This window comes from Notolepis coatsorum, assembly GCF_963971535.1.
Source record: "Notolepis coatsorum genome assembly, chromosome: 12".
NCBI classification, from domain to species: domain Eukaryota; kingdom Metazoa; phylum Chordata; class Actinopteri; order Aulopiformes; family Paralepididae; genus Notolepis; species Notolepis coatsorum.
The window spans coordinates 12018865-12042353 of NC_140176.1; the positions used below are offsets into that span (position 1 = coordinate 12018865).

The 23489-nt window shown below is 45.3% G+C and overlaps 1 protein-coding gene across 1 annotated transcript in view; it reads left to right on the top strand.

Annotated features, from left to right (window-relative positions):
• Nucleotides 1–807: 807 nt before the first annotated feature.
• Nucleotides 808–23489, top strand: part of pou6f2 (POU class 6 homeobox 2) — a gene marked incomplete at both ends in the record, with an annotated part of 84693 nt that continues 62011 nt past the window's right edge. Inside the window, 3 exons of the mRNA XM_084325558.1 lie at nt 808–823; nt 15326–15439; nt 15575–15918. Of these exons, the coding sequence (XP_084181684.1) occupies nt 808–823; nt 15326–15439; nt 15575–15918 (474 nt within the window). The remainder of the gene's footprint in view (nt 824–15325; nt 15440–15574; nt 15919–23489) is intronic.

Genomic DNA, 23489 nt, shown 5'->3' on the forward strand with positions numbered 1-23489 from the left:
CCACAATTTGTGTCTTGAGTTTTCCCCCTCAGAAGTCTCACCTGCTGTAGCCTATGCTCGAGTCGCTCGACCAAAAGGCCGACATTATGGAGTAGGCGGGGATCTCCTTGTACATCTTGCATCTCCGTGGAGAGAGGCTCCATTCTTTCAGTTCCCTCCCCTGGAGGGAGACGTCTACAAGCCCAGCGTGATACGGCCTTGCGTCACAAAGTGAAAGCATTATCTGCGGAGCCCTCCGAGCCATGTGTTTCACTCTGTGAGGCCCTGGGGTCTATTCGACTCATATCTTAACCGCCTATATCTTTGTAGCCTCTAAGCCGCTCCAAAGTGAGTCAGAAACACAGATATCATCGGCGGTGAGCTACAGTGAGTAATATGTTAGTAATATATGTATTCACCCCGTTTGCCATTCAGTGCTGTGGACCAGGAATCTATTTCCCAGACCCTTTAGATATTTTAAATATTTGAACGCTCAGATTTGTTAATGATAATGTAAAGCAAATTTGTTAGTTTAGCGTGTTTATCAGGGTTCCTGCGAGAAGCCTTAAAGTATTACATTTAACCCTTTCACTACCACACTATACCAAATGGTTAACCCTTTCACTGTGACAATACAAAAGGTTAACCCTTTCCCTACCACACAACAAAGGTAGTGGTAGTGAAAGGTTAACCTTATGTAGTGTGGTAGTGAAAGGATTAATAATCAGAATTTAAAAGGTCTTAAGACATTTATTTTTAAGAAGTGACTTCTATATTCCGATTCTCTCGTTTAAGTATCTGTATCTTGTTTGAATGTGTTTGGGGGAAATGTCCAGACTGCAAAGTAAGCAGTAGGGTAATAGCCAGTTCCCAATAATCAGTCCCCCCCCCCAGAAATTCATATGTAATTACTTCTTTCATAGTCATTTTCCTTAATACTTTTTTGCGAGTATGGTCGTAAAATAGGTATTACATTTTATTCTAAGTGGTCTTAAAAAGGTCTTAGAAAGTCTTAAATTGAACTTGTTGAAACCTGCAGGAACCCTGGTTTATATTATTATAACAGTAACTTATCCTCAGACACTCAAAACATTGGCGCATGTATAGAAATGTACCATCTGGATTTCCTGTCAATCATATTAAGCTGCCAATAATAACAGTCCAAACAACATGCCCAAACAAATCAGGGACGAGATAAAAAAGATCCTCCTCGATTGACTACCTCAGACGAAGAATGAATATAATTCTGTTTTTGACGTTTCAGACAGTTAAAGACAGTATAGGTTGAGTACTTTCTGCTGATATATATCACATTCACACTCCAAGTGATTTGGTTTGATTTCGCAAAAACGGCAAATACACAGACTGTCCAAATTTTTTAAAAACAGACTTATATGGTTATTCAGTGCACACAGGGTTCAATTCATGGGTCTTACTCTACACAGTATGTGTGTTCTTATCTAATCCACAGAGTGAGAAATGACCTTGCTTTGTCCACTGTCATAATGATCAGATCTCATATAGAGGCTAAATCTCTCGACCTCCGGGGGGGTGATTATCAGGTGATTGAGGTGGGGGTTTTATTTACTGCCACCACGGTGGAACGTGAGGCAGAGGAGCAATAGTCGTGTTGTCAGTCTCCTCTCACCGCCCTTGTTAGTCGAATGACAGCTGTGTTTAGACTAGTGCTTAAAAATGTGTCCCCTCCAGATGTATTTAAAACCCTTCATTCTACAGTATATTGAATAACAATTTGTATATATGTTTTTTTCCCACCAAATTGTTACTGAAAATGTCTTGGCAGCATCTCTTTACACACCTTTCCCCCTCATTGAGAATGCAAGGATCTATGAATATGCAAATTGCAAACAAGCACCCATTGATATTTACCAATATCAGCAGCGTATATTCTATCAAGACGTGTCAATACATACTCAGCTTTTTGTGTAGCTGAAGCTAAAGGTGTCAAGTTACCAAATATTGGACCATGAGAGGTTCGGCCTATTAGTGACGTCACATCACACATTTCAGGTAAGTGTGGAAAAGCTCTCTCTCTCTCCAGGGGAAGAATGTGAAAAAGGTTCTCTAGTGACAAGTTCTGCACAAGTCAAAGTCACGCCTTCAAGAGAAGTTAACCATTAAAAGATTTGAGTGGACGGGATCTTTAATTCACTGCAATCTCTAATAATGGCAAAGACAGAGTACGAGAGAGAAGTACAAAAATATTGAAACACTCGCCTGTAAAGCTGAAGATAAAAGTATTTTTTTTCTCAAGTTAATTCTGTTTGAAGTACATGAGTACATGAGACTTATTCCACAAACTCCAACCTTCTGCTAGACTAATCACTTCTCTTCACCAAATACAATACATGTTTATCGTCATGGAATGTGGAATGTAGATCTTATTCACGTTAGTGGATCCTGAATGTTGGAACAATAGCTTTTCATGGGTTGCTGTGAAAATATCGGACATATTTGTACATATAATCCTTCTTTTTCGCCCTGTGAAATAACCACCACTTCCTTCAGCTTAATACCGTCATCTCCTTAGTGTTTGTGCTGTGCTACTACGCGTGCACATACATGCACGCACACACACACACACACACACACACACACAGTTTGCTAAATTGAAAGGCAGTCAGTGTCCTTTTGTGCGGACATGATTGGTATTGGTGTGTTGTCCTTCTTCACACCGGCCTTGGCGGTGCCTTTTATCTGAGAGAATAATATGATCAGCCTGATGATGGGAGTCGGAGTGAATGTCTCGTCTTTCAATTATAACATCCTCTTTTGCTCATCGCTGTAAACCGCCGGTGAGTTTCACGCCATGGCTTTTCACCGGAGCACAATTTCTATGATTCATGGATTTATAGTAAATATTGTGTATGATATGCTGTATGATACAGTGCAATGTGGCCTTGTATAGTCACAGTATAGTCATACATACCTGAAGTACACTTCCATTGTGTACCTGAGTCCTGAGTACAGAAAAAGCATATAATTATGTAGAGTACACTACATACACAAATATCATTAATTTGCAACCCAAGTAAAAAAACGAATTATAAAAAAAAGCATATCTGAAAGTATACTAAGTTGTGTTCAATTGATACCATTTAAGGTGTAATGAGTGTTAAAAGTTGTACCTAAGATGTACAGAAATATATAGAAAGTGTACTTTTGATGTATTTTTGGTTACTTTTGATGACCAAAATAGTACACTTGTTATGAGTTTACTAAATACAACTTAAGTGTGATAAACATCTCAATATGAATGACCAATGCATTGTCCCGCCCCCCCCCCCCCCCCCCCCCCCTCCCCTGCCTCTACGTGTGTTCTTCACGCACTGTATGGCCCTCGGTGCTATCCGTAGTCTCTGTGGGTTAACCCGGGGCAATGCGTTCGTTTTGACATCGACACTATCGAGACACACTTTTCTGACAGCCTCACCCAAACCCTACCATAAACCGTTAATCAAACCACAAAACGAACCTTAACCCTAAGGTTATGGTCAGAAAATATACTTTGTATAGCTTCTATTCATTCAGAAAGTAAACAAAAGTTGTGTTAAACTGAAACCCCTTCATTTGCCTGCTACTCGAGTGACCACTGGTTAGAGTTGCAGAGTTTCTTTGGTGATTAATCAAGTTTCAATTTAAATTGTGATTTTGGCGCTTCACACGGTCATGAAAACAAGATTATTGTCCTGCATGCCATGTTGCTCTCATTTTATCTTGTGTTGTAAAGGCAGCGCACCCTTCCTTCACCCTTCCTTTTCCAAATAGTTCTGCTCGGGGTGAGGAACCATGCTGCAGTACTGTCTAGAATTCTACACACGTGAACGCACGTGCACGCACACACACGCACGCACACGCACACACACGCACACACACACACACAAGGCATATATAAAGTGGCTGTTGAAGCAGGTGCCTGGACGTTGTGAGAAAAACAAGGAGTCAAGCTAGAATCAGCCCCAGAGAGGCTGTAATGGGCGGGGGTTGGCAGGGACCACTGAGATAGCCCTGGTAATGAGAGAGCTGGCTGCTCTCTCTCTCTCTCTCTCTCTCTCTCATCTCTCTCTCTCTCTCTCTCTATCTCTCTCTCTCTCTCTCTCTCTCTCTCTCTCTCTCTCTCTCTCTCTCTCTTCCTCGTGAACCACACAGGAAACAGAAATAGCATTTTGTCTTGACGAATGAGGCGGCTCTGACCTCGCCTCTCCACCTCGGACGATCCGTCTCGTCCGACTTCACTTCCTCAGAAGTCGGGGGCTCGTCATGACAGACGGTCAAAGAGATGACAGTTGTTGTTTTGGTCTTTTTCCCATTGTGGTTCAGAAATATACTTTGTATAGCTTCTATGCATTCAGAAAGTAAACTAAAGTTGTGTTAAATTGAAACCCTTCAGTTGTTTGGTTTGGTGATTCCTCTTCTCCTCTTCCTAGTAGGGATGGGCAAGACGCACAATATTTCTGGAACTATTCGACGACCCCCCCCCCCCCCTCGCCCCACCCATTAACGTATAGTCTTACGTATGGTTTGTTTTATTTAATAGTGAATGTGAGATAATCAAAGAAGCAAGCTAGCTGGCTGCTGTCATTGCTAACAGCTAGCATTAGATATGTGGGAGTCAGACCGGGCTAACTTTATTTCCGGGAACAAAAGCATTCTTTCCTAAAGTTATATCACTGATGCTTGAAATGTGTGAGCGTGGTGAAACAAAGTGTGACATCTCCGGTCTTTCCGTCGTTCAGCAGTGTAACGGTTAATAAGGGGGTCCCCTCTTAGGACCATCAGTTTTACTGAACAGTATAGACTTGGATACTAAAGGTATCAGACTAATATCAGATGTTGTTTAGCCTGGTATCAGACCTGTTTTAGCCTGGTATCAGACCTGTTTTAGCCTGGTATCAGACCTGTTTTAGCCTGGTATCAGACCTGTTTTAGCCTAGTATCAGACCTGTTTTAGCCTGGTATCAGACCTGATTTAGCCTGGTATCAGACCTGATTTAGCCTGGTATCAGACCTGTTTTAGCCTGGTATCAGAACTGTTTTAGCCTGGTATCAGACCTGTTTTAGCCTGGTAACCGTGGTTCTCAAGTGAGCTGGTCAGCATTATTTTCTGAGCGGAACTCTGCGTGGTCACGTGCTAGACGCACTGGGGATACGCAAGACTGGCTTTCCTTCAGACAACTTAGAAATAGAACTACTGCAGCTGTGAGGAAGGCTAAATCTGATTACTTTTTAGACTTAGTCTCGAATTCCTACTCTAACCCAGCTAAATTCTGGGGTGCAGTAAACCTGTCAAAAAATAACCCTGCTACATTGCCTTTGTGTATTAATGTGGCTGATTGTAAAATCTCGGATCCTCAGGAAATTTGTCTTGCTTTCAATAAACACTTCATTGAGGCTGGGTCCTTATTTGACAGGTTGTCTACTGGGCTGGCTCCACTGGATGTTGACTCTGACCCTAGCCCAATCTTCGATAATGCCTCGTGTGTACCTACATTTTCCTTCCAGCCATTTTCATCTAGTGAAACTCTCAATATCTTGCAATCCATAGACCCTAAGTGTTCTACTGGTGTGGACAATTTAGACTATTTTTTTATAAAACTGGCAGCCCCTGTCATTTGCGAGCCATTGTCACACATCTTTAACCTTTCTATTGCATCTGGCATAGTCCAACGCAAGTGTGGAAATCTGCCAAGGTGCTCCCCTTGCATAAAGGGGGGGGATAGGGATAAGATGGATAACTATCGTCCTATCTCCAAACTATCATGCCTAGCCAAAGCACTGGAGACCTTGGTAAACAACCAATTAAAAACCTTTTTCTCAAGTTGCTCAGTGCTAAGTACTCACCAATCAGGTTTCAGAGCAAATCATAGTACTATTACAGCTGTTACTTTGGTCACTAATGACATTATTTCAGCCCTGGACAATGGGAAGCATTGTGCAGTTCTCTTTGTAGACCTCTCAAAGGCGTTTGATACAGTAGACCATCACTTGCTTTTGAATAGTCTAGCTAGCATTGGCCTGGATAAAGCCGCTTGTGCTTGGTTTCAGGCCTATTTATCTTCAAGGTGTCAATCTGTGAATTCAGGTAACTTTCAATCTGATTTCCTGCCATTGTCTAAGGGTGTACCACAGGGTTCGGTATTGGGGCCGGTCCTCTTTACAATCTATATTAATGATATTGTTTCTAGTCTTTCAGCACTAGCAGGTTGTCAGGCTCATCTTTATGCGGATGATACAGTTGTCTACTGCATTGCGGATACTGTTCAGGAAGCTATTGTAAACCTGCAGCTTGCGTTTGACACTCTCCAAAATGCTCTAGCTAAGCTCAAGTTAGTGCTTAATGCTAGTAAAACCAAGTCTATGATGTTTTCTAGAGCCAGGGTTATAGATTATGACATGCTACACCTAACAACAGCAAATGGTTTGTATATTGAAAGAGTTAGTGAGTATAAATATCTTGGTATATGGCTGGATGATAAACTTTCTTTTAAATTCCATATAGAAAACCTAGCTACAAAATTACGGCAAAAGATTGGTTTCTTGTACCGTAACCGCGCTAGTTTTCCTATGTTCTGTAGGAAAAGAATTGTACAGGCTGTTTTTTTGTCAATATTGGACTATGGTGATGTCATTTACAGGCATGCGTCTGCGTCTACATTAAGGCCTTTGGATTCTGCCTACCACTCCGCCCTAAGATTTATTACGGGTGACAAATATGATACTCACCATTGTCTTTTGTATGAGAGGGTAGGCTGGCCATCTCTCTCGTTGCGACGTAGTTATCATGGGTATCTTTTTATCTACAAAGCAATTATTGGAAAACTTCCACCTTATATTACATCTTTGTTGGTCTGGAGTGCTGTCACCTACCAAACTTGTTCGAATGATCGGCCTGTGCTCAGGGTGCCTCGAATTCGGTCTGAGCTTGGAAAGTCTGCCTTCTCCTACGATGCTCCATACACATGGAATACCCTGCAAAAGACTCTAAAGCTCGGAGCATTCCCGTCATTTATGGAGTTTAAAGGCATTGCACTTGACCTATGTACTGAATCATGTAATTGTTTTTAATCCATCATTGTAGTAATTGTAATTCATTGTAATTAATAACTGTTATGATATTTGTGTCCTTTGTTAACTCGTCATCACTGTAAATGAGGGAAACCTCAGTGCTTTCACGAGTATAAATAAAGGTTTGAAATTAAATGAAAATGAAATGGTATCAGACCTGTTTTAGCCTGGTATCAGACCTGTTTTAGCCTGGTATCAGACCTGTTTTAGCCTCAAGTTCAAGTTTCAAGTTTCTTTAATAGTTGTCATACAGAAGTACAGAATACTTTTATACAAAATGCTTCTTACTGTTACGCTCCAGAGACTGTGCTAGACAAGATAAGTATGAAATAAAATAGTATAGCATGTAAAAATAGAAGTAAAAATAGAAGTCACAGTGTTCAGTATATACATATATGTACAATGTTCGATGCAGAATAGAAGTAACTGAGTTACCATACAATATACAATATACTATGCAATATACTAATATACAATACTATATAGTGCAAAGCAGAAATGGGATGAGGTACAATTTAGGTACAATTTACAGTAAGGTGTACTGAGGTATGGGTTGTAGTGCAAATCCTTTACCAATAAATATAAAGTGTGTTTGTGTGATCTAAAGTGTGGAGAGTGGGTGCTGCAGTGTGTTGTTTGTTTAAAGTGAGTGTGTTCGTGTGGATGTGTGTGCTGTGTGCATTTGATGGTTGTTACATAGTGTTATTGTTCGTTGAGCAGCCTGATGGCCTGGGGATAGAAGCTTCTTCTGAGTCTTTCTGTGCTTGCCATGAGACTCCGGTATCGCTTGCCTGACCGCAGCAGTTCAAAGAGGCAGTTGTTTGGGTGACTGGAGTCCTTGATGATTCTCTTAGCCTTACCCCTGGTATCAGACCTGTTTTAGCCTGGTATCAGACCTGTTTTAGCCTGGTATCAGACCCGTTTTAGCCTGGTATCACACCTGTTTTAGCCTGGTATCACACCTGTTTTAGCCTGGTATCAGACCTGTTTTAGCCTGGTATCAGACCTCCTGTTTTAGCCTGGTATCAGACCTGTTTTAGCCTGGTATCAGATCAATATCAGAGTCATACTACTGATATCAGATACCCTGTTTTAGCCTGGTATCAGACTGATATCAGATACCCTGTTTTAGCCTGGTATTTTACCTGTTTTAGCCTAGTATCAGACCGATATTATAGTCATACTACTGATATCAGATATCCTGTTTTAGCCTGATATCAGTCTGATATCAGATACCCTGCCTTAGCCTGGTATCTGACTGTTTTTAGCCTGGTATCAAACTTGTTTTAGCCTGGTATCAGACCTGTTTTAGCCTGGTATCAAACTTGTTTTAGCCTGGTATCAGACCTGTTTTAGCCTGGTATCAAACTTGTTTTAGCCTGGTATCAGACAGTTTAGCCTGGTATCAGACCTGTTTTAGCCTGGTATCAGACAGTTTAGCCTGGTATCAGACCTGTTTTAGCCTGGTATCAAACTTGTTTTAGCCTGGTATCTGACTGTTTTTAGCCTCGTATCAGACCTGTTTTAGCCTGGTATCAGACCTGTTTTAACCTGGTATCAGACCTGTTTTAGCCTGGTATCAGACCTGTTTTAGCCTGGTATCAGACCTGTTTTAACCTGGTATCAGACCTGTTTTAGCCTGGTATCAGACCTGTTTTAGCCTGGTATCAGACCTGTTTTAGCCTGGTATCAGTGCACCCCTGTAGCTCTGAGCAGAGTGGCTGGTTTACTGCAGTCAGAGGACTAGCGTCAGAACACGGAACACAGCGAAGACAAAGCAGAAGAGTCCTGTATAACGAGCTCCGCGCAGGATCCCCGCCCGCCAACCCCGCTGCCCTCTCTCAGCTCCCCGCTCTCGTCCTCGGGCCGCGTGTGTGTGTGTGTCTCTGCCGGAGGAAGGAAGGAGCACAAACAATTAGCCGAGACAGGGGCGGTTGGATTATGTGCTCAGCCCGCCGAAGCAATCAGACAGGCTGCGGTTAAAAAGAACGAGCTTCAAAAAAGGGCCAGTCGGGCCAGTTAGAACGGGAGGGGAGGCGAGGGTCAGCGGTCCTGACAGTCTTAACAACATGACAGAATTTATAAAGCACCGCTGTTAGAGACTATACAGTTACCTGCGGTGTATAGCCCTTATAATAAGGCCACATGGGGCCTCTTCCATATTCCCTCTGTATATCTTCTGTGTTTCCTTTTGTTGTGCCTCTCTTGTTCCCTCCGTAATGGCCGCCACCGCTGGAGGAAATTCTCCGATCCTCTTTGATCTTCGCCCCCTCACTTTCGATAATTTTATACTCGTACTCATTCTCTCCTCTCTCTTTGTTTCTTCCTTTTGTTCCCATCCTCCTCCTCCTCCTTTTCCCCATCTTGAAACGAAACTCCGCGTTCTCTCTCTCTCTCTCTCGTGGAACACACTCGCGCAGCAGAGGAAAGAGCGCTCGTCCTGTCAGGCACTCAGGGTCCTCCGCGCTAGACAACTTGCCCCCAAACATTTCAAGCGAGAATTGGACTCTTGGCTTTTCTTGCGAGCAGAGATTATATATAATTCATGGCAGGGGTGTGAGAGAGGTGTCAATGTGTCAGGAGGAGGCAGAAGACATTTTAAAAGTGGAGTGTTTACTCGGGGCCAGAGACACTGGCTTTCTTTTCTACTTACAGTGGGAGAAGAAGAAAAATAAGGGGGGGGGGGGGGGGGGGTCATCTTGATCAAATGCTTCATCTACGCCTGTCCTGAAGTCTGAGTGACTAATCAAAGGCACGTCTACCCAGATGTTTTATTCATCTTTCACGAGACAACCGCACAACTTAAATTATTGAAGAGCATTGATTCTGTATGTATACAAGCTTGTCTGCCCCCTCTGTTCACAAATGCTCCGCTGCGTTATCAATAGACGGCCAAACATTCTTCTGAGCCCAACGATCTATTGTTATTCGCTCCGTCTTCTGATTCTGCTTTGTTACACCACCACTGCATGGTGGAGTCCCAGAGGACGGCCTCTCTCGTACAGTACACAGTGTATTATTTTTGATGTGGTGTGCATTAAAGTGGTATACTGTAAAGTTACCACTTAATTGTGGAGTTCAAATGTTATTCGCAAAGGCCTGCAACCAGCCAGGCAGTTATCTGTCAGCCTGAAGTACTCCAAAGCAAGATAAGTCGTTTGGGGGGGGGGGGGGGGGGGGGGTCTGTCAGATGACACCACAACCCAGTGTCATTCTTTTAGTTTCTTTCAGGAAAATTTTAAGTATTCCCTTCTATCTACTCTATAATCACTAATTCAGGAATAAAGGTTCTGTGTGCAATCATTTGATTCTCAAACTTCAAACTGAATTGTAGTATATCTCTTGATCTATAGAGGCAGGGTACAGGCTAATAGGGAACAGCTAGGCAGCCTTAAGTTTATTTATTTATTTTTGACCCAGGGACAGTGCACATTAATCAACATCGTCAGTTTCCACGTCAATGTAAATGTGCCAGAATTAGCATCTGTAGTCGCTGCCTATCATGCATGTCTTCATGGTGTGGGAGGAAACCAGAGTACCTGGAGGAAACCCACGTGAACACAGGGAGAACATGCAAACTGCACACAGAAAGGCCCCCTGCTGGGGTTTGAACCCAGGACCTTCGTGCTGTGAGGCAGCAGTGCTGACCACTGTGCCACCCTGCCGCTGAGCCCCAGTTACTAAGAGGACTAAAAACCCTTAGAAGGACACTTCACTGGAAAACAATGCTGATTAAAATCAAATACAATTTATTTGTAAGGCCGACAACACACGTTAATGTCCCCATGGGCCGGACACGTCTTCTTTAAACAAGTCAAGAAGAAAACATCACAATAAGGCAAGAACAAAACAAGAACACCATAAAGTCCAAAAAATTTAAAATAAATGCAAAGTAAATAAATGCAAGCACTCCCAGACATACCCCACGCGAAGGTAAGGAAAAACTCACTAAAACCTAGCAATAGGAAAAAATGCACCACAGGCAGTGTGGAGGAGAGAAACCTTAGAAGGGCCATTCAAGGGGGGATCTCCCTTCTTAGATGTCGGTGATAGTAGTGTTGCAATAGGGATTGCTATTTTTTCATCTACATAATTTCATTAAGCATTCTGAGCTGCAATTCTTGTATGAAAGGTGCTATATACCATTATTATTATTATTATTATTAACCTCTTTAGCCCGAGCGGTCCATCGGCGGACCGCAAATGACATCACATCATAAATCAATCTCTCCAGATTCCTGATGAATTGAAAATGGGGGACCCTGATGTAAACAAGACAAAAGTCTTTCTCTGGTCTGCATCCCCTTAACAATTGTGTGTATTGAGCTGTACTGTATTGTACCCATTCTGCAATCTGTTAATAAAGTTTTCAATCAATCAATGAATCAATCAATCCAGACTGTATGACATTAAGTAGCGTTTTCTTTTCAAATGTATCCAAGAGTAAAGACCCTAATCATGTCACAACAGCAGTCGTAGTGTATATTTTCAGCAATACGTTTGTTTACGTATAGGTTAAAGTGTTATTAGTGAGATTTTAGTTTATGGAATGTCTTAATAATTTAGCGAATATCTGCCATTTTGAATTTTGAATTTTGAGGGCATCCAGAGCTCTCAATGAGTGTTACAATTTAGAAAAACTGCCTTTTCCAGCCGATTCCAGCTTCCTGCAAGCAAATTACTTCTGTATGAATTTCTTTTATTTATCTTATTTCTCGGGATTCTCTATCACAAAACTGAACATTATTGGCATAGATTGGAGCACAGTTAGTGTGTCTACATTCTGTGAACATTTAGAAACAATCCCCATTGCAATCCGATCCAAAATGGCGGAGCCATATCCATTATAAGAATGGAACTGTACATACAGTAGATTTCATTCACGGTTCTTCAGTGCACGCCTGGAGATACTAAATCCAAATTGAACTCTGCCATTTGAAAGAGGAGTTTTAGCTCGATCCATAGATGTGTAGTATCGTGAAAATATTGCATTATGGGGACTCGTATTGTGATTCCCGCCCCTATATATGTCTCGTAATTACTGTTCCTGAATATACTTGCGAAAGGCAAAATCTTTATTAGAAGTGAAAACTGTATTTTTCGTCTTGTTACATAATTTCTGGTTGTACAGTTATGTCTTCCAATAGCAAGAAAACAACAATACTTTGTCGGTGACTCATCATGCACGGGAAGGCGTACATATACTTCCATCAAAATGCGACGTTGGAAATACTCCCAAGCAACCCTCCCCATCATATAAATCCCTTCCCATTGGTGATTGACATTGGAGTGAAGGTTAAGGTCAATCAGGGGTTCAAATCAAGTCCCTCCCAACATAAGTCCCGCCCAAGCATCCTGTTTAATTCGGAAATACATCAAGCGTGACCTGAATGATGTCATGGGGTCTTGTAACAAGTGCAGCCTGGTCATCTATCATTATAGGCTTTTCCCATTCAAATGTCTTTCAGTCCCCGTAACGTCATCCTGATATGACACACAGTCAGCGGTTCCATCTTTTACAATCCATTCTCTGTGGAGTCGTGCATCTGTGTGACATCACTGATACTGGGGGCAATACAACCCACACTCCTACTGTACACTGAGCTGCCTCTACACCTGTACGTCACACAGCCTGAAACACACTCCTACACAGAGCTGCCTGTACACCTGTACGTCACACAGCCTGAAACACACTCCTACACAGAGCTACCTGTACACCTGTACGTCACACAGCCTGAAACACACTCCTACACAGAGCTGCCTGTACGTCACACAGCCTGAAACACACTCCTACACAGAGCTGCCTGTACACCTGTACGTCACACAGCCTGAAACACACTCCTACACAGAGCTGCCTGTACACCTGTACGTCACACAGCCTGAAACACACTCCTACACAGAGCTGCCTCTACACCTGTACGTCACACAGCCTGAAACACACTCCTACACAGAGCTGCCTGTACGTCACACAGCCTGAGACACACTCCTACACAGAGCTGCCTGTACGTCACACAGCCTGAAACACACTCCTACACAGAGCTGCCTCTACACCTGTACGTCACACAGCCTGAAACACACTCCTACACAGAGCTGTCTCTACACCTGTACGCCACACAGCCTGAAACACACTCCGACACAGAGCTGTCTCTACACCTGTACGTCACACAGCCTGAAACACACTCCGACACAGAGCTGCCTCTACACCTGTACGTCACACAGCCTGAAACACACTCCTACACAGAGCTACCTGTACACCTGTACGTCACACAGCCTGAAACACACTCCTACACAGAGCTGCCTCTACACCTGTACGTCACACAGAGCTGCCTCTACACCTGTACGTCACACAGCCTGAAACATACTCCTACACAGAGCTGTCTGTACGTCACACAGCCTGAAACATAGTCCTAACACACAGTGCAGGGTGTAGAACCACACTACATGGTGTAGAACCACACTGTGCAGGGTGTAGAACCACACTGTGCAGGGTGTAGAACCACACTACATGGTGTAGAACCAAAGTCAGCTTTGTGCTCCTCTGAGGCACAGCAGAGTGACTAGGAAGAGGTGAAGAGCCAAACACTCTCACAATGTCTTGATGAAAGAAAACAAGAGACGCTGAATTTTATATTCACACATTTCTGTATGAAGTATGAATGTTATGATGATAGAGAGGAATGGCCCCCGCCGGCGCACCTTAATATGCGCCAAAATGAATAAAGCCTGAGCTTTTTTAATATGACAATTATACATTTCGGTCTGTGTGGCAGTGCTTTCAATATACCGGCAGCAATGACTATGAATCCATCTCTTAAGTGTCTGTAAGAGTTAAAAAGGGAAAAAAGGCATAAAATGTATAAGCATTTAAATTTAGAACTGAGGTTGTAATGGGCGCGGCTTTATTGGATCCAATTAGCTAATGGGTTGATTTGTTGAAGACGTCGAGATGGATGGGCTCCTGCTGAGGTTTTTACGCCATTAAGCCAAAGATTCTGACCTTCTGCCCGGTGACAATGAGGAGCGCTGGCTTCAGGGAGAACAGAGCAATGACATCCGTTAAGTCCTCCAGCAGGCCCAGTTTAGGTTATTCACTGGGGGTCAGCCCTATGTTCCCACAGCCCTATGTCCCACAGCCCTATGTTCCCACAGCCCAATGGTCCCACAGCCCAATGGTCCCACAGCCCTATGTTCCCACAGCCCAATGGTCCCACAGCCCTATGTTCCCACAGCCCAATGGTCCCACAGCCCTATGTTCCCACAGCCCAATGGTCCCACAGCCCTATGTTCCCACAGCCCTATGTTCCCACAGCCCTATGGTCCCACAGCCCTACAGTATGTTCCCACAGCCCAATGGTCCCACAGCCCTATGTTCCCACAGCCCTATGGTCCCACAGCTCTATGTTCCCACAGCCCTATGGTCCCACAGCTCTATGTTCCCACAGCCCTATGTTCCCACAGCCCAATGGTCCCACAGCCCTATGTTCCCACAGCCCTATGTTCCCACAGCCCTATGTTCCCACAGCCCTATGTTCCCACAGCCCTATGTTCCCACAGCCCTATGTGTTCCCACAGCCCTATGTTCCCACAGCCCTATGTTCCCACAGCCCTATGTTCCCACAGCCCTATGTTCCCACAGACCAATGGTCCCCCAATGGTCCCACAGCCCAATGGTCCCACAGCCCTATGTTCCCACAGCTCTATGTTCCCACAGCCCTATGTTCACAGCCCTATGTTCCCACAGCCCTATGTTCCCACAGCCCAATGGTCCCACAGCCCTATGTTCCCACAGCCCTATGTTCCCACAGCCCTATGTGTTCCCACAGCCCTATGTTCCCACAGCCCAATGGTCCCACAGCCCTATGTTCCCACAGCCCAATGGTCCCACAGCCCTATGTTCCCACAGACCAATGGTCCCCCAATGGTCCCACAGCCCAATGGTCCCACAGCCCTATGTTCCCACAGCCCTATGCTCCCACAGCCCTATGTTCACAGCCCTATGTTCCCACAGCCCTATGTTCCCACATTTCTAAGATTCTTCTCAAAATTAGGCCCTACAGTAGGTTCCCACAGCCCAATGGTCCCATAGCCCTATGTTCCCGGACGAACCCTCTACTACCAGAGGACAATTGGATAATAGGTTGGGTGTAATTGGCTACCAAATTAAGAGAAAGGGGGATACAAATGTATGAAAAAAGGAAATGTGGGAACATAGGACTGTGGGAACACATAGGCACGCTCCCATTCACTGACTCTGTCACAGAGGCTAGGATCCTCGCGGAGGACCGCGTTGTGGCACTACGCAATTTACATCAATACCCCCGCTCCTCCCCGTACGCACCCCCACACCTCTACGTGTGCCTCTTTGTGTCCTCAGGTGTGACCATTAGTCTTCCAATAATGACCGCTTCGCCCCTTTGAGCGCCTCGACGCGTTGCGACACTGTTCCGGAATAATCATGTTTTAACAGTTTTTTTTTTTGGGTTTGTCTCGCTCTTCCTCTCATCAACAGCTACCTCGTCTCTGAGCTCCCAGCTCCAACACCTGCAGCAGCTCCAGCAGCTCCAGCAACACCACCATCACCACCAGCAGCAGCAGCAGCAACAACAACAACAACAACAACAACAGCAACAACAACAGCAACAACAACAGCAGCATCATCACCAACAGAGCCACAACAACCAGCTGTCGTCTCATCACCTGCACGGCCAGCAGCTGCAGTCCTCTGTCCCCTCCTCCCCGGGCTCCGCCTGCTCCTCCGCCTCTGGCCAACCGTCGCAGTCGCCGCCCCACCGGCTCAGCCAATCACCGGCCCGCAGTCTGCCTTCGCCCGTCACCCCGCCCATGCCGCTGCAGGTGAGTCCCGTTGACCATAGATATCTATGCCGTTGACTACCAGACGGTAGCAGCACTTTAGTATGTCTTTTCATTAACTCTCTCTCTCTCAAACGTCACACGGTGGATCTTCGACAGCGCAGCGAGCGATATATATATAAAACGCGACGCGGCGTAATAATAATATGTTCGTGACGTTTTCACGAGCGACGGACGGTGATGCCTGTGTGAGGTCACATTAAGGATTGTTTGTTTTGATCGAGTCAGGAGGGTGGATTCCACCTCTTCTCTTTCACCACATCTATCAGAACAACAAACAATCCTTAATGTGATCACGTAATCACCTGTTGGTTTCACGTTTAATAATTTATTTGTATCTTAAAAAAATTAAGAACTGGAGTGTGTTTTTCTTTTTTTTTTTAAACCGCCGTCAGACGGTGATTATGTAGAAGGCTGACTCGACCTTGAGATAACACAGAGGTGGACGCCGTTCGCGCAACGCAACCCGCCGCTCCGCGACACTTGATCTTGATCAAACGGCAGCGCCGGGATCGTGTCCGACAGCTCCCCCCCTCCTCCTCCTCCTCCTCCTCCTCCTCCTCCTCCTCCTCCCTGAGTAGAGCTATTAGAATGTAATGTGCATCTCATTGACAAGGTCTTTCCACGGCGTGAACAAAAACGCGTTGAGGCACATTAAACGTCACACCGGCCGCTTACCGGGACAAACAAAACACAAGGCGCTCGACACACTGTCCTACAGCGAGGTTCAGGTTAAAGGTTATCTCTCTCCTCTGCTTATCAGCAGTAATCACCCCCCTCTCTCTCCTCTCCCTCTCTGCTCTCTCTTGGCTGCTCTTCCTCTAAACTCAACCGGCTTTTTTTTTGTCAGTTTGTCCGTCCATCCATCCCCCCCCCCCCCCCCCCCCCCCCTGTCACCCGTGTGACGATAATAACCTATTTTATATCCCTGTGGTTTCATTTCTGGTGGAGACTGGCCAGGGCCGCCTCTCCGTCCCCGGTCACATTCATCAGCGTCAGGCCCCTTATTGGGTTGTGGTGCAACCTTTTCTTTATGGCCGGGATGAGTCGGGCTATTTGTTTCCTCCTCTCCTCCGCAGCCACCCCCCGGTCCTGTCGCGGCACTAGTGAGACTCAGCAGGAGAGGGGGGGGGGGGGAACAGCCTCTGGATTTAATGGCCTCCCTCCAAAGGCTTTACCGGTGGGGCTGCATGCCTCGCACCGAAACACCCGCCGCCGTCGTCATCGTCCACTCCGGCCGCGCAGAGGAGCGAGGGTCCACTGACCGACGTACAGACGCACACACTCGGCTCGCTGCACCACGCGGGGCCCACGACACAAAGGGCCCAACTGTCCGGGTGATGGATAACAATTTAGGAGAGAAGGAAGACTGCGGTTTAGACGGTGCTCTCCTTCAAATGTTTTTTTTTCCTTCTTTTTTTTTCTTTTCTAAATGTATATTTATTTTTCTTGGAAACTGTAAAAGAAGTTCCAATAACCTGTGGACATTTTCTTCTGTTGAAATGACGTGACACGGAAATGCGAGCAGAGGAGAATTACTCTGTACTGAGGTCCTATAGATCTATAGCTTGTCTTTTATAGATCTATAGCTTGTCTTTTATAGATCTATATAGGTTGTCTTTTATAGATCTATATAGCTTGTCTTTTATAGATCTATATAGCTTGTCTTTTATGGATCGATATTGGTTGTCTTTTATAGATCTATATAGGTTGTCTTTTATAGATCTATATAGGTTGTCTTTTATAGATCTATATAGGTTGTCTTTTATAGATCTATATAGGTTGTCTTTTATAGATCTATATAGGTTGTCTTTTATGGATCTATATAGGTTGTCTTTTATAGATCTATATAGGTTGTCTTTTATAGATCTATATAGGTTGTCTTTTATAGATCTATATAGGTTGTCTTTTATAGATCTATATAGGTTGTCTTTTATAGATCTATATAGGTTGTCTTTTATAGATCTATATAGGTTGTCTTTTATAGATCTATATAGGTTGTCTTTTATAGATCTATATAGGTTGTCTTTTATGGATCTATATAGCTTGTCTTTTATAGATCTATATAGCTTGTCTTTTATAGATCTATATAGCTTGTCTTTTATAGATCTATATAGCTTGTCTTTTATGGATCTATATAGCTTGTCTTTTATAGATCTATATAGCTTGTCTTTTAGTTCAAGTTCAAGTTTGTTTATTATTTGTCATAATAAAATACAGAATACTTTATGATCCATATAAGTTGTCCTTTATAGATCCATATAGGATGTCTTCTATATATCTATAGGTTGTCTTTTATAGATCTATATAGGTTGTCTTTTATAGATCTATATAGTTTGTCTTTTATAGATCCATATAGGTTGTTTTTTATGGATTTACTGTATATAGGTTGTCTTTCATATATCTATATACTGTAGGTTGTCTTTTATAGATCTAAATAGGTTATCTTTTATATATCTATATAGGTTGTCTTTTATAGATCTATATAGGTTATCTTTTATATGTTGTCTTTCATATATCTATATAGGTTGTCTTTTCCCCAAAATAAGCAGAAGAAGTGATTATGAAGACGGTAGGACAGGCCTCCAGGGTTCACACACACGGGCCACATCAGGCATCATTAAGATATTGCCTCATCAAATAGGATTATGGACAATGTGTGTGTGTGTGTGTGTGTGTGCGTGTGTGTGCGTGCGTGCGTGTGTGTGTGTGTGCGAGAGAGGCACGTTAAGGTAAAAGGCTTAGTCTCTCTGGGTCAGTACCAGGGGTCATTAGGAGAGTATGTGGCCATGTCTCCCAAGGACAGGCCCCGGCCCTCGGCACAGACCCAACGCTGCAATAGGATTTGGACCCCCAGCTTGAGCACCGGGCAGCCCCCCCCCCGCCCCCCCGCGCCCCAGCACCCTCACCGCCTAGGTCGCTGATTGGATTTTCGGTCACTGGGCGCCACTGAGCATTGTGTTTGGTTAATCCACACAGAGGCTCGGGTCCATCGAGGGAGAGAGCCTTCTTACGACCCCTGAGAACACAGACTCACATACTATGTGCATTGAAATATTATTAGCCTGCATGGACACGGACAAGAAATGCCCCCTTAACACATCCTGCGCCAAATACGAGTTTACTCGTTATTGCCCGCCAATCTAATAACGCCAACAACGAGTTTACTCGTTTTTATGATCGTTATTTCCTTTATTCGCTATTGGCATTCATAATTCATCCAGGAAGGCTCCGGGAGCCAGCTGGACCCTCCCTGTCTGATATTTCAACGCCTCAATACCGCCGCCTGGTGGATTTCGGGCGAGTTGCACTCCACTCTAAACCGGATGTGGCGCTCTGTGCATCGGGGAAAATCCTCCGGCGGAGCTATCTTGTTACGTGGATCAAGACAAACACTTGAGTGCATTTGATCGCTTTCGAGACGCAAGAATCAATATGCTTTTGGCGTTTATTGCGTCGTACAAACGGAAAATGGATCTAGCAGATCGATCAAATAATTGGAATATTATTTATAGGTAAGAGGAATCTAACGTAAGAGGAATCTATCGTTAATTCCAGCTCGATTGTCCATTTATTTCATTGCAATCCATCTGCTCAACGTACAGTCAAGTCAAGTCAAGAGTTTTAATTGTCACGGCATACAGGTATACAATGAAATGCGGCTGGTCTTGCCCGCGACGATGTGCAATACAGTGGTACAACATATAATAGAATCCAATAAAATACAGTGGTACAACATATTAATAGAATCCAATAAAACAGTGCAATAAACAGGTACATGGTGTGCCATCTCGGTATCTGTACATTAGTATTTACAGAGCATATAGGACATGCTAGGTAGCTTTAGTAGTGCAATACACTGTTCCTGATGCTATACTACTTTAAGTGGCCTTTCCTCTGGCCATAAGTGTGCGTGTGTGCGGCATGAGTGTTAAAGTGGCTGCTAGTGTGTGAGCGTGCTCAGCGTGCGTGTCGTGTATGTGCTTGTGTGTGGATAGTTCAGTTTCTGTGTCTCTCAATGTTCATTGTTCAAGGCTCTGATGGCCTGGGGGAAGAAGCTTAGCCTAAGCCTCTCCGTCCTAGTAGCTGGAGTTCGCAGGCGTCTGCCTGACCTCAGCAGCTGGAACAGGCTGTTATTGGGGTGGTGGGGGTCTTTCATTATCCTGCAGGCTCTGGATTTGCACCTCTTGTTGTATAGAGCCTGCAGGGGAGGTAGCGCAATACCCGTGGTACGCTCGGCTGAGCGCACCACACTCTGTAGGGCCTTCTTGTCCTGTGCCGTGCTGTTCCCATACCAGGCAGTGATGTTTCCGGTCAAGATGCTCTCTACAGCTCCTGAGTAGAAGGACTGGAGTATCTTCCCCGATACTCTGAACTTCCTTAACTGTCTCAGGTGGTAGAGGCGCTGCTTCGCTTTCTTTACTACTGTGTTTATGTGTGTTGACCATGTCAGGTCCTCTGAGATGTGGACCCCCAGGTACTTGAAGCTGCTCACCCTGTCCACGGTAGCCCCGTTAATCGTCAGTGGTGTGTGTGTCTCCTGCTGTTCTCTCCTATAATCCACGATCAGCTCCTTGGTTTTACCAATGTTCAGGAGCAGGCTGTTGTCCTGGCACCAACGTTCCAGTACCTCAACCTCCTCTCGGTAGGCCTTCTCGTCGTTGTCCGAGATCAGCCCCACCACCACCGTGTCGTCGGCGAACTTCACAATGGAGTTGGAGCTGAACTTGGCCGCACAGTCGTGTGTGTAGAGTGAGTACAGCAGGGGGCTTAGAACACAGCCCTGGGGGGACCCGATGCTCAGGGTGATGGTGTTGGAGGTCTGACCCCCCACCCTGACCGCCTGGGGTCTTTCACTCAGAAAGTCCAGTACCCAGGCGCTCAGGGCGGAGCTCAGGCCTAGCTCGATCAGCTTGTCCACCAGTCTGGTGGGGACTATGGTGTTGAACGCTGAGCTGTAGTCAATGAACAACAGTCTCACATAGCCCCCCTTCTGACGGTCAAGGGATGATGTCGTACTAAGGAAAGCCGTTATTGACAATCAAGGAATCATAGACGACCCCCCCCCTTTCCTTCACGCATGATGGAGCATAATGTATACCGAGCATATGCATTTGAATTTTTTAATATAGCGTGTATAGCAACGAAACGCCAATCGATTATGTATAATATGCGTTTGGGCCTATAACTCACGTTCTAGGAATGACTGCTCTACAGTCTAAAAACATACTTATATTCACGACAGTACTAACACGACAATGTATGAATGGAAAAATATAACGTTCCCACATCCGGAACGATAGATACCCGATGTTGAATGGGCCATAGTAATGTATATAGCTATAATATTTAAAAAGGTATAGCCCTGCAAAGAAGGTGAGCGACTCCATAGGCTTACAGCACTGGCAGAGAGTGGTATAAGATGGGCAAACTGCGTGGCACAGAATGTGTTAACATAAATACTAGATATAAATAAACAAAGCATCCCCCTCCTCCCTCTCTCCCACAACTAAATAAATACATCATGTATAAACACAACAGCAAACTAAGCAATTTGCTGAAAAGCACAATATTTTTCATGCATAGATTACTAGATTCAGGGCGGCAGGGTGGCGCAGCGGACATTGTGCTCGTCACCAACGCACGAGACACCGGTATCGACTCCGGCTGTCAGCGTTGCCTCCGGCTTGGGCCGGCCGTCATACTAACTCAATTGGCAGAGTTAGCGGGTGGGAAGTCGATGGGTGGTAATCTGGACGTTGTGGACAGCGACTCCTACAGGTCGGTTGGGGCGCCTGCACAGCAAAAGACAGGAGAGGGCGGGGGCAGTGTGAGCCTCCCACACACGTTACACCTCGCTGTCTCCATATGTATCGGAGGAAGCATGTGATAGACCTCAGGGCTCCCTAGAACGACCAGTAGAGGGCACATGCGCGCAACGACCAGGTAGGGGAGGGGGGAATTGGCATAACGACTAAATTGGGATGGGAGGAAAAACACAGGAAAAAAAATCAGGAGGAGAAAAAGAGGATTAAAAAAAGTAAATAATAAAGATTACTAGATTCATCAACTTCAGTATCACTATGTCTCCTGGGGCATTTCCTGATTGTCAAAAAATGTGACAATGGCCAAAATGGCCAATTCTGATGGCAGGGTTGATTGAGTAGGACACCATGACTCAATGAGACCTTCTGATGGCAGGGTTGATTGAGTACAATAGGACACCATCCATGAGTCAATGAGACCTTCTGATAGCAGGGTTGTTTGAGTACAATAGGACACCATCCATGAGTCAATGAGACCTTCTGATAGCAGGGTTGATTGAGTACAATAGGACACCATCCATGAGTCAATGAGACCTTCTGATAGCAGGGTTGTTTGAGTACAATAGGACACCATCCATGAGTCAATGAGACCTGCTGATAGCAGGGTTGATTGAGTACAATAGGACACCATCCATGAGTCAATGAGACCTTCTGATAGCAGGGTTGATTGAGTACAGTAGGACACCATGACTCAATGAGATAGCAGGTGCAATAAGACGTTTTGAAAATGTAAAAAAAGTGGTCAGAAAATAGTTATTGCAGCTTTAATTGTCCTGAGCCCCTTGCTTTCCCCGGAGGACACCAGGATATTGGTTTGTGCAGTTAAGTCATAATAATTACCCCTCTGTAATACAGATAACAGCAGTCATTTAGTCTCACATTATTCACAAGGCCACTCAGCCATTCAACTATTAGAGAGTCAAAATACAGCCCGAGCTTCCGAGACACAAACACTCATTATGTTGTAATTAATGTCCCTCAAGATATTTGATATCCATGGCTAAAGCCCGGGGGCGGAGCCATCCTGAGCACTCACTACGTCCTCAGCGTCTCTGGTCTTATCTTCCGTTTGACACCTTTTGTGAGATGCATCGATTGCCTTGTTAATAAAAACTATTACGTGTCACCGTGACTCACCGCGGTGGTAAACTCAGATTACTGCAGTGAAAGGTTGAGGAGAGTTTACCTTTCTGCTCCCTCCCTCCCTCCCTTCCTCCTCCCTCCCTCCCTCCCTCCCTCCCTCCCTCCCTCCCTCCCTCCCTCCCTTCCTTCCTTCCTTCCTTCCTTCCTTCCCTCCCTCCCTCCCTCCCTCCCTTCCCTCCCTCCCTCCCTCCCTCCCTCCCTCCCTCCTCCTCCCTCCCTCCCTCCCTCCCTCCCTCCCTCCCTCCCTCCTCCCTCCTCCTCCTCCCTCCCTCCCTCCTCCCTCCTCCTTCCTTCCTCCTTCCTTCCTTCCTTCCTTCCCTCCCTCCCTCCCTCCCTCCCTCCCTCCCTCCCTCCTCCCTCCCTCCCTCCCTCCATCCCTCCCTCCCTCCCTCCCTCCCCCCTCCCTCCCTCCCTCCCTCCTCCATCCCTCCTCCCTCCCTCCCTCCCTCCCTCCCTCCCTCCCTCCCTCCTCCCTCCCTCCTCCCTCTCTCCCTCCCTCCCTCCCTCCCTCCTCCTCCCTCCCTCCCTCCCTCCCACCCCCCTCCCTCCCTCCCTCCCTCCCTCCCTCCCTCCCTCCCTCCCTCC